This window comes from Entelurus aequoreus, linkage group LG09, assembly GCF_033978785.1.
Source record: "Entelurus aequoreus isolate RoL-2023_Sb linkage group LG09, RoL_Eaeq_v1.1, whole genome shotgun sequence".
NCBI lineage: Eukaryota > Metazoa > Chordata > Actinopteri > Syngnathiformes > Syngnathidae > Entelurus > Entelurus aequoreus.
In genome coordinates, this window is record NC_084739.1 from 26,381,994 (window position 1) to 26,394,455 (window position 12,462).

Here is a 12,462-nt window from a genome sequence, read left to right on the forward strand (position 1 = left end):
TTAAATTTCTTTTGGAAAACCATGTGTGACACCTTGCCAGGAGTCTCGATGTAATTGGCCATCACTGTTCAGTATCGTCTTCAAAAATGGCAGCCAGAAAATGCTTTTTTCAATGCAACTATTCTGTGTCTAAACTATGTTTACCAGGGAGCTAAAGACCTACCCCATGGCCACTTCACCGACAGCTATTTCATAGCAAAGTCGTACGACTTTGCCAATATTCAACCAATTATGTCAATTTCTTCCTTACAGTTTGCTGATTTAATCGGTTGAGTGGGCATGTCTGATTGCAGCTCTGAGTAGGGGCGGAGGGTGTCTGAGGCTGGAGCTGACCCTTGACGAATTGCAAAATAGAAGGCAGAGGAAGACTGCAGATTTACTATTTAAAATAACTTGGTTATTGGAGCATTTTCTTAAAAGAAACCGGAAAGCCCCCAAAAAGCAAAATAGAGGTGCCAAGTTTGTATTATAAGGCCAGAAGTATTACAGTAATTGAAATGTATTATATTGCCCCCAAAAATTACAACAGACTCATTTTGGGAAAGTATAGGATTTATTCAATATTGTTACAAATTTATAAATGCTAATATTGAGTTAGAAAAACATTGCATAAAAGAATCCACACTGCTGGAATCAATTACAAATACATTCTTTTCGAAATCTATAATGTATTAACACACCAATGTGCTTTGTGATGATTGTGAAACCTTTTGGTCGTCCTCGTGTACATTTTTGTAACTGTTCCGATGCCTTGGAAACATAATGGGACTACTACATGGGACCCCGTCAAGGTTTAAGAAGATATAGCGCAAAGTCAGGGAAAAAAGTATCAATTGTAAATGGAGGGAACAAAAGGGCAGTCAGTAGGGAGGTGTCGCAGATGATATAACACCTGTATCTTAAGAGGTAGTATGACTGCTGTGCAAACAAAATGTGTGAAGGATTGTATTTTCAAAATGCATGTGTAAATGTGTTTATGATGTTGTGCGCTAAACCATGGTATAAGATTGCTGGGAATGCATTAGCAGATCTCAATTTAAAACTATTTTGATGAAAATGACACAATCTCAAAGATGTCACACTCCACTTTCAAGGGAGATAAATCATGTATTAATGGTGCTCTGAGAAGCAACTTGTGACAACAGTATTAAAATGAGACGTTACAAGAAAAAAAAAAAAAGACAAACAATGACTGTAATAATATTGGGTTGGGTGTGAAGAGCATGTACTGCGGATCAAAGGACATGGCTTGGGTAAGTAATTATGTGTTAAAAAAACATAACAGGTCATGAGGCACCAGAGAGGCAAGTGGAAGCTAAGATGCGGGTTGAATTCATGTCTGTGTGAGGCCCCAGAGACGCCAGGATTTCATTGGCCATAACTGGTCACATGGCAGTTGGGACAAGAATACCGTCATTTGATGTCAGTTGCTCTTAAGCATCTCAATACACCCCTGCAATAGTGTCACATTGTTCTGCAAAAGAGAGGAAAAAATGCATTCATTTATCTCTTCTTTATTGGCTGGCGAAACATTCATGGTGAGAATAGTTTTTGATTGAGACTTTTATTAGTAGGTTGCACAGTGAAGTACATATTCCGTACAATTGACCACTAAATGGTAACACCCGAATAAGTTTTTCAACTTGTTTAAGTCGGGGTCCAGTCATTCAATTATTCAACAAAATGACTGAATGTCACGGTTGCATTACTACCCATACCTAGACAAGTTTGTCATGTGACCCATCACCCCAGAAATTGCCTCCTATGTTGTGTTTTACACTTATCAATGTCAACGATTCTAAAGGCTATGTCCTTGAGGATTTTTCTAAAAAGGGAACTGCACTTTTTTGGGGGGAATTGTGCCTATCGTTCACAATCCTTATGAAAGACATGGCGACGGATGAATTTAAAAAAAAATAATTCTAACTTCTAAATAAATATTTAAAATGATTAAAATGTTATTATAAATGTGCCCGTTACAACATTACATATACGGTATACTTACATCATGTATAAACCACCTCAATGGAAGTGTTTGGAAGTTTTTTTAAGGGCTTTTTAGGCAGAATAAATAGACTACCATAGGTTCCATGGAAAGCGGACTTTTGATCGCATTTATTTAATATTTAGTATGTAAAAAAAACAAAAACATCCATCGTCATGTCTCTCGTAATGATTGTGAACAATAGGCAAAATTCACAAAAAAGTGCAGTTCCCCTTTAAGGCTTAAGTCAGTTTCAAATGTTTGTAAAAGAGAAGGTCATTAAATGTTCCCATTTGAGTTTACGTCTTTGAATAATTGCTTGCTTTATTAAAAATCTCTAAATCTATAACAATAGTGTGTAGAAATCTTAAAAGTCATTCTATATGTCGTTATACTGTAGTTTTATGCTAATAAGTGACTATAAAGAATTGGTAACAAATATAAACTTTTTAGAGAAAGATTAGACTACTCACCTTGGCATGTTTAATCTCCAGTTCAGCCATTTCTATGAGATTCTTTCTGAATGCCATAACTCGCCTGCCCTTGAAACTAGTGAGCTCTGCAGGAGAACACAATTAAGTTTGTCTGATGCAAACATTTTTCACTCAGAAACAGCTACTACATGAAACATATTTCCCTACAAAAATAATATTGCTCAGATGTGATTGACATGTCAGAGAGAAATTAATTTCAAGGGTCTGTTTTCACCATTTACACAGTTGCCTAGTGAGTGCTAAATTTCCAATGGTTTTTAAATATATGAATTGGCTTCTGGACGTAATGACTTGTATGTACATAATACGTGCACGCGGCTTAGTATTGGGTATTTGGATAGTTAGTGTAGCTGTCATTGAATGTACTGTATATTCTATCATAACAACAGGACTGCTTTTGTATGTGTGAACACGCTGCCTGCGCATACGTGTTGATGAGACAGAGTGTTTAATAAACAAACTATGTAGTTGTGAAAAATATAGATAGTTTTAAAACAAATGTGTTCTGTTAAACCACTAATGGTAACATAAGATAGTTACCAATGGTGTTCTTGTTATATTTTTTGGTTTGAAAAATGTATGGTAACGGTGAGTAAGTTGCAAACATTCCCTTTAACAATGTCCTTTTATTAATGTAGTGGTCGTTCAGTGCACTAGGTTTTTCTTGTAAGGTGGTACCTAGGTTTTCATCAGTAATCAGTTCCAAAATGACCAAACGAATCAATTATTCTCATAAGAAACAGTCACGATACATAATGGTAACAATCCAATTATTCCAGTTCATACACCCCAAAATATAGGCACAACACATAATAATAAGAAATAATTATAAAAGACAAAAATGGATGAATGAATATGTAACATCACTTTTACCGTAATTGCGCACTCCGTAAATGCAGCATAAAAGTAGATAATGGGTTTCTCAATGCAAAGCGCGTTGAGTCACTAGAGAAAAGCGCCATATAAATGCGATTCACTTCACTTCTTGTTGGTGAACACAACAATGAGTGAAGGTGGAGGAAAAAGCTACATGTAAGATATTTTACTCTAGTCCTTTACAAAGTTAACTTTTAAAAGTGGATGGTTAGAACTGTATACTTTCTCACTTGAACGTTACTTTAGCTCAATTTCTGCAATGTGTCTCTATTGTGTCTGAGACCATGTCCACACGAACGGAGTTTCAAAAACGCATATTTGGGGTTAAAACGATCTCCATCTACACAAGTGTAGTTTCAAAGCTGTATGTCTACACACAAATGCCTACACCTGCTGTCATGCACATTTTGTCCAATCAGAAGCCTGGAAAAGCAGCCACAGCTGACTTAGTTCTTATTACACCACACTATTTTAATATACTAGACATAAAATGACATGTACCTTATCTTTAAAATTAGCCTGCACTTATAGAGCCCTGGGAACATTATGAATCTTTTTTAGTGTTTAAAGCGCATGTGCACGCATGTGCTGCTGAAACCCAAAACGTTAAATCAGCAATATGGTGATATATTAAATGTGCAGTGAAGTGTACATTATTTCTAAAATCAGCATGCAGTAATGAGCCAAAGAAACCTTTTTGAATGTTTCAGTGCCTAAAGCGCCCGTACATGCGTGTGCCGCTGCAAAACTCTCATGGAATTGTAACACATTTAATGATCAATATAGAGATGCATGTACAATGAAGTGTACATTGTCTTAACATTAAAAAGGAGGAAGGGTACATCATTTTTTGGTCATTCGGGCACATTATATGCGCATGCACGGTCGATTCCGTGCCATCTATGATCTGTCGTTCAACAAGGGTTAAAACATGATAATGCTGCAACTTTCTCATGACACAAAGCAAAAATTCTTGCTTGTCAAAGTTGTCCCAATAGCTGGAGGTCCGACAGCAATCGTATCCAAAACAGCGGACTGTCATTGTCGCCCATTTTGATGCGTCTTTTTCATCCATGTAGAGTGAAAATAAAAGCATGTTTATGTAACCTGACTCTCGCCAGATCCTTGTAGTTCACTGAGCTCCACACATTGATCTGGGAGTTCTCAATAGGAGATGTATTTCAGAAGGCGGGGCCTTGTAAAAAAAAAAAATTTTATGTAATTGGATAAACCACTTGTCCGTTATCTTGAATGACGTGCTACTTCAACCACTCACATCGAAATCAACCTGTGACGCTGATGAGAGCGACGCTGGGAAATCCAAACCAGGTCGGAAGAAGAGCCAAAACATCCTTGCCACCAAAAAAATGCCTTCAAAACCGTTGTCTGTTCATCTTTTAGATAATTAATATTCGATAGATTCGACAAAACAGTTGCAATAGCAGAATCAATGTCAGCACACGACGCAGCGAGGACTGTGTGCTGCCATTGTTGTTTGAATCAAACAGTCGCTTCGGCGCTACGTCACATCTATGAAATCCCGCCCGCCGATCCTGATTGGTTCATTATTTTTTGCTATTTGGAAGGAGTTTGCAATGCCTTCGAGCCCAGACCCTTGTGTTGAGCTCAGCGAACTACAAGGGTCTGGCGAGAGTCAGGTTAATGTTTATGCTCAAACGTAAAGTAAGTCCTCCTATAGTGTGTTTAAAGGCAGCGTTGTTGAACTTTTGAAATGACAGCGCACAACCGTGACGTCATCAGAGGAGTACAAGTCTCCGTTTGAGCAGTTTACACACATACGCAGAGCGGAAAGTTTTGGAACTCAAAACTTTGGCCAGCGTTTGCAAAAGTCTGTGTTTTTAAGGACAAAAGTAAGCATTTGTGTGTGGACAAGAGGCCTAAACGCAGTGATAAGTATGCGTTTATTAAGTATCCATGTTTGTGGGGACATGGCCTAAACTCGAAAAGAACCACTATCAATTTTTCAGAGTCACCAATCTGTGGGATTCTTTCTTTGGGCACTTGTTTCTGCACAATGATACCTGGGGAAACAGACTAATATATTCTGCAATGTTTGGCTGCATGATAACCGAGACATATTTTTGGCAATAATTAATCCTACAAAAACGAGGATACCAATATTTTTATGGACCTTACTTATATATTCAAAAGGTGTACATATATCTGTGACAGTGTACATACTAAAGAGATTACGCCGCAAAGGCAATGATCAAACTTGATTCCACATGACTGTCAAACCAACCTTTCTTCCCAGACTCTGAGAGCTTGTCAAACTTCTGTAGACACTGCTTCTGGTGTTCCTCCGCCTGAAGAATGTCCTTACTCTTCAGCCGAGCCTTGTCCAGCGCCTTGTTGGAGTTCTCATAGTCGACTAATGCCCGGGCTCGACGGTAGAGAAGATCCTTAAATGTGTTTGTAGGGATGAATAGAAAAAATACAACAAGAGGCAAAATGTGTCAACCTTTATCCAAAAAGTGTTTGCAACAGAGGCAATAACATATGCAAACACAAAAAACTTAACATTTTTATTTAAAAAGCATTGTACAAATGTTTGCTTTGACGCACCAAATTTTCTGTAAAATGTTTTTCATTAGTGTGTGGACGGAAGGTGTGACTCATCACTTACCTTTGCTGCCTGAATATCTCTCATGTAATATCTAAGCAGCTCGGTAAGCTTGAGTTCCTGATCAGATGCCACTCTTCCCTCTACTTTCTGTGGGAAAACAAAGAAAAAAAATACAAATACACTGCAGTCCATGTTTAAAGTAGTGCATACATTCTACATAAAACTACATTAACCCAAATATAAAATGGTATTTTTGGCCTAAAAAAAGGACAGTGTGTCTTACACAGTATTTGGAATCACAGATACTACTGTACAGTTGATGCCTGCATAATTCTACTGGATTAGATTTATACAGCGCTTTTCTAGACACTAAGAGCGCTTCACAGAGAACTGATCATTTATTTACTACACATTCACACATTGATGGTGGTAAGCTACATTTGTAGTCACAGCTGCCCTGGGGTAGACTGACGAAAGTGTAGCTGCCAATTTGCACCTACGGCCCCTCCGACCACCAGAATGACACATCAGCATGCGGAGCAGCCAGGTCGCGCACCACTGCTAGCCACTTTAGAGCGAGAGGGAGGAGGAGATCGAAGCATGGTGGTAGGGATAGCCTAACCACCTGCCAAAAGGCTAGACCGTGACTCCGATTCCATCTGTTAATTGATCATCTTTCATTGTCATTCACTAGTGATGCTAACCTACAATATACTATTATACTGTACATATTAAAATTTTAAATATGTTTGATGCATATAATAAGGTTCAAGGTTGGATTATGCTTCTCTGCATTTAGCTTGTCAGCTTCCTTTGTCATAAACAAACCACAATTAAAGAAAAACTAGGAGCTGGAGGATTATTGAAGCTGAATATAATCTAATAATTAAAATAGTCACTTTTATTGACAATGTTGATCCGAAATAGTGGACTATCAACTTCAAGTTAGCAGGAGGGTTTGGAGAGGGAGGAGTGGTGCAGTGTACAGCGGTGTCTTCCCACAGCAGCATAATCCAGGCTTTATTAGGGTGTCAATAATAGACATTTTAATTATGGGCGTCTCTATTCGTGGGGGGTCTTAGAACACAACCCTTACAAAGAGCGGGAATTTACTGTGTATATATAGTATATAAACACAAACAGAGGTGCCGCCAGTCGCCATCCCCCAAGCAACCCTTTCAATGTTGATCACACACACTACTAACCTGGAGAGATGCAACCGGAGACACGGTGGAAACAAATGTGTCAAACATTGGGCAAGTTATTAAACAATCCAAAAACGAGTTATGATAATAACTTTAAGACAAATGTGATCTAGAAAGCTCAGTCATTAAACAATGGTAAATCAATTGAGAGATATTACATCCTTTTTATTGCAATCCACCAGTTGTTATTTGAATGACAATGAAACAATGATTTCAATATCAAGGATTATTCTTGTGTTTTGTGTCTATATTTTATTCTTTGTACAAAAACGTCTCTTGTAAAAGGTTTTCTTATATTCTTGGTCATCTTATATTCCAGTCAATGTGGTGTACATGTACCGTATATATGGAATTCATTAATAAGATACTCACTCTGAGCTTCTCAAAGAGATCTGACAGCTTTTCCATGTGCCTGAAAAAAACCCAAACTAATAGTGATTTTCAAAGCAATTTGCACATTCACCTTACATGCACTGGTGTTCAAACACAGTTCACATGGTCCTTGGCCTTCCAACGAGTTCCAATCCTACGACTGCATAATAGGTAAAGTTTTAAATGGCTAATTAATTTTTTTATAAATTATTTTGAAATCAACATTTAAGTCACATACACTTCCTACAGAACACATTGAGGACATAAAGATATAAAATACAGTAAGAAAAAAAAAAAAATTAGCTCCTTATATCGCTGGGGTTGTTTTTTTTTAAAAACGGAAGAGGTGTTGCAAGAAGAGACGAGCTTAATAGGAGGAGGAAGTCTCGATAAGGAGACCACTACGCTGCTTATTTTTTGCTGTCCATTAAATACTCAAGATCAATTTAAATTTTCCCAGATACCATCTTAAACCCTTCAAAAGGGGGCTGTTTTACAACTTGCTCAGAGTTACATTTTTCAAAGCAAAAATTATAACAAGAACATTGGCTAGTTTATGTTATCATTAGTGGTTTAACACCACCCATTAGTTTTACAATTGTCTGTATTTTTCACAATTACTAAGTTTAGGTAATACAAACATTTTACCGGCCCGGATAAAATTATTGTTGTTTACGGCTGTCACTCACCCTGTCTCGTCAACACGTACGCGTGGGGAGCGCGTGCAAACATACAAAAGCAGTCCAAGAGAAGTAACGACCAATTTGCAGTCATGTTGTTGTAATGATAGAATATACATTAAATGACAGCTAACGCTAGCTATTCAAATTGGTATCACTTGCTAACACCCAAAGCTAATTCCCGTGCATGTGTTACATACATAGATAGATATGTCATTACGTACTAGAAGCCGTAAGAGGGCAGAATATATTGTGTAAAATACTTTGGAAAGTTGGCGCTTTGTAGGCATCTGTGTAAATGTTGCAAACAGCCCCTTTAAAAAGGGGTCATATTAGGATTTTTTTTAAACACTTCTTTGTGGTCTACATAACATGCCATGGTGGTTATTCGGTCATAATGTAGCATAGATAATTTTTTTAGACTGTTTTCAAGCCGCTTTCTGACCGTCTCTTCAGAATGTGCCGTTTTGTAGGCGGTCTTTATGTGGCTCCACTTCGACAGCGTCTTCTACCCGTCATATTTGTTGTAGTTTTTAGCGATTCCAAAGTGAGTGACAGATTAAGTTCAAACTACACGCTACGGTTGTATTAGGAGGAGTTTACTGTCAGCCCCGCGGACTACATTGGGCACTTCACCCTTTGGGTAAATCTCTACCGTATATGGATAATCTGCTGATGTCACAAATGACAAAAACGTCACCAATGGGGCAAATTCCTAATGGCTTTTTTCCCGGAAGTATAAAGGTAGTTAGTTTTGCATAATAGGGCCCCTTTAAAGATGATCATGGCATTAGAGAATCTTTGACCAGGCATGTAGCCAATGTTGAAAAAAGAAATTCTAAAAAATATGTTTTTAAATATTGCTGTATCCACTTTACAAACTTTTGCAACGTCTATTTTCACTTCACTTCCTTTAATTTTCAGCGCTGCCACCAAAAGAGTCTGCCTGACGCTTGGGAGACATACTGGACAATAAGAGTTAAAATGTTAAGTCAACAAATGACATTGTCCTTTCTCAATGAAGCTTCGCGCAACTATCCATTACTCTGCCTAGATATACAGCCACATTTGTAATTTTCATCGTATCTGGTTTTCTTTGTGTAAAATATCCAAAATTCATGGGATCGTAAAAACGAGGACCACCTAAGTACTGTACCGGTACTCACTTCCTATTTGCTGTACTGTCTTCAGCAGAAAGCGTGTTCAGAGTGGCCGAGATCTGAATGTAATCCTCCGCTATATCTGAAATGATAAAAAGAGGCACAAAAGATGTATTATCCTCCATCCATTGAACAGTTTAACAAATTAAGAAAAAACACTCAAAATACTTTTGTGGGTGCGGGTCATCTTCTCTGCTTTGGCAGTGGAATCTTTAATTTTGCTGTAGTAGTCAAGAAGAAACGTCTTCTCTTGCTCAAAAAAGTCATCTACTTCCTGTGTGGGAAAGAACAATGAGATAGTTTTTGGCTGAATAAGATTGTATGAGTTTAGGGAGATTGTGTCTAAGCCACACCTTTATTCCTGAGATAAGGACCTCATCAGCTGACTTCACCATGTTTTTGAAGAATCCCCCAAACATCTCCTTGGCATTCTTTCTTCTGACACTGAGCTAAAATTAGAAAACATAGGAGTGTAAATGCACGTATTCTTGTGAGTGAAATTGGGTATTTATAATAAATAGGACGTAACAGATACATTTATTGCACACATAATCTTAGTATATAATAGTAAAACACATGTACTGTAAACACACCACTGACTAAAAAACACTACATAAATAAGCATAACTGCTGATATCAGCAAGATGGAGGCTGTGTGTCACAACTGTCCTGTAAAATAAAACAATACTTCCCCTCTTTCCAACAGACAACTCAGGAAAGGAAGTCAGCATTATACGGAACTCAGCATTATACGGAACTCACATCCTGGTCATACTCAAGGAAAATCTGGAAGTTTCTGTCTTTGCTTAGAATGGGATGAGAAGATAGCCTCTGTAGGAAAACTTCATGCACTTGGACAGTTTTCTTAAACACAGCCAGGTACTCACTGAAGAAAAAATATACAACATAAATAAGCTTAAAAAGCAATCCCGCATCACCAGGCATCTAAAATTATTAGAACAGTTAAAAATATACATTTTAAGCGACACTCAGTGAGCTAATGTATAATTTATCTGTGACACTCACGCTTCCAACTCCTGCTTCATTTTAGTGTACTCCTCCTTGGTCATAGTGGCTTCACCTTCTCCCAGTTTGTGCATTTTCTCTTTTGGACTTTCAAAGTCAGGCTTTGGCGGTGCTGGGGGAATCTAGAAAGGATAAGCATGAGCGTGATAACAGATTGTTTTCCTCATTCAACAAGCTTAGAAGAACAAGCACTGTGTTACTCACTATTAGGCCAGCATAGTCTTCCGTCTCAACCAGAGTGTCATGGAGCCAGATGAAATCTTCATGCAGCCTAGGAACAGAGAACTCTGGCTCCCGGAAAGTGGTAAGTGTGGTCTGGGAACAGAATTTGTTGGAAAGGCTTTCACGGTTTGTGCAACAGTGTTGCGGCTTTCTGAAGATTAGTAGGTGTGAAAATGTACAGTATTTACCTTTGTGTGGACTGTAAACTTGACTTTGTCCCTCTCACAGAGTGCGTCAGGAATATCAATGAGCAGCGATACATCATTACTCAGGTCCACAGACACAGAGCGCATCTATGGAGAAACAACAGACTAATGTAACCCTTTAGTAAGTCTCCAACCACAATAAACTACATCCATCCATCCATTTTCCTCCGCTTATCAAAAGGTCAGGTCGCAGGGGCAGAAGCCTAAGCAGAGAAGCCCAGACTTCCCTCTCCTCAGCCACTTCGTTCAGCTCCTCCCGGGGGATCCCGAGGCGTTCCCAGGCCAGCCGGGAGACATAGTCTTCCCGACGTGTCCTGGGTCTTCCCCGTGGCCTCCTACCAGTTGGACGTGCCCTAGGGAGGCGTTCGGGTGGCATCATGACTAGATGCCCGAACCGCCTCGGAGTCTTGATCACAATAAACTACAGCAAAATCTATTAGAGTTAAGAGTGACTGTGTCAGATGTTATATATTGTTCCTCATCAGTAAGTCTCCAACCACAATAAACTATAGCAAAATCTATTGAGAGTTAAGAGTGACTGTGTTGATTGATTGATTGAAACTTTTATTAGTAGATTGCACAGTACAGTACATATTCCGTACAATTGACCACTAAATGGTAACACCCGAATACGTTTTTCAACTTGTTTAAGTCGGGGTCCACGTATATCAATTCATGGTACAAATATATACTATCAGCATAATACAGTCATCACACAAGTTAATCATCAGATGTGTCAGATGATATATATTGTTCCTCTTCAGTAAGTCTCCAACCACAATAAATTACAGCAAAATCTATTAGAGTTAAGAGTAATTGTGTCAGATGTTATATATTGTTCCTGTGTTAGATTCCAGACTACCAAAAACAACTTTTTAAATGCGTGCGTCAGCATTCTTTGAACACAAGTGAAATTCCCCATTTAACCCATTGCGACCCACTGAAGTACAACGATATGAAAACACATTTAGTCCGTGTGTAGGCAACGTTACTAATAACGAAGACGTCTTTAATTAAATTAGTTGTGCCTGACATATGACACTTCTAATTGTTTTTGTAAACGAGACGATGCTAGCTAATAGCCGCAGGCTAATGTGATGAAGTGGCGTTAGCTAGATGTCAACCGTTTGGCAAACTTATTTTAGCTCGCTAAATTCTTCCACAGTAACGTGCATTTTCTGCTTGACTTACCTTCTCCGTGTCGCTTGGGTCTAAAGTGGCTGTCATGGTTGTGAATAAGTCGAGTGAAGAGACGTGTCGGCAGGGCAGGAAGCCTTTTGTATGCGTGTAGTTTGCAGTGAGCGGCTGGCTAGCGGCTTTTTGACGTGCTGTCAATGTTCTTCCCGTTTGTTAACTGACGAGTTTTGGGATTTTTGATCGTGCAGTAAAAAATGGGCAAAAAGCCAATTCCACTATATATTATATATGTATACAGGCGGAGACGTGACTAAATCTAATTTTAAAACAACAACCATTACTGCTGCCGTTAAGTTGTAACAAAGTCATGGCAATAACAAGAGGCCGATAAAAAATTGGAACATCCGCCCTATTTTAATACGCTAACGGATGTATTTTAACGACGGGTCTAGCATTGTGGGTAATGTAGTTTAAAATATACATTAAACACAGTTTTTTAGTCATATGACAACT

General features: G+C 38.4%; 1 protein-coding gene across 1 annotated transcript; it reads right to left on the reverse strand.

Moving 5' to 3' along the window:
- Positions 1-540: 540 nt before the first annotated feature.
- snx5 (sorting nexin 5) lies at positions 541-12,380 on the reverse strand. The gene is made up of 13 exons (XM_062058463.1): positions 12,004-12,380; positions 10,795-10,899; positions 10,589-10,699; positions 10,385-10,506; positions 10,121-10,244; positions 9,712-9,807; positions 9,527-9,632; positions 9,365-9,440; positions 7,519-7,558; positions 6,002-6,088; positions 5,618-5,777; positions 2,458-2,543; positions 541-1,474 (listed from the first exon to the last, which is right to left on the reverse strand). The coding sequence occupies exons 1-13, from the start codon at positions 12,037-12,039 to the stop codon at positions 1,424-1,426; spliced, it is 1,200 nt and encodes a 399-aa protein (XP_061914447.1). The 5' UTR covers positions 12,040-12,380; the 3' UTR covers positions 541-1,423.
- Positions 12,381-12,462: the final 82 nt, after the last annotated feature.

Bases quoted from the DNA above. Each gene is read 5' to 3' on its own strand.
- snx5 (XM_062058463.1), bottom strand. From the start codon at position 12,039: ATGACAGCCACTTTAGACCCAAGCGACACGGAGAAG. The intron at 9,808-10,120 runs GTGAGTTCCGTA...TTCTAATTTTAG, and splicing joins TCCTTGAGTATGACCAGGAT to CTCAGTGTCAGAAGAAAGAA. The intron at 7,559-9,364 runs GTGAGTACCGGT...GGTTTTTTTCAG, and splicing joins GACAGTACAGCAAATAGGAA to GCACATGGAAAAGCTGTCAG.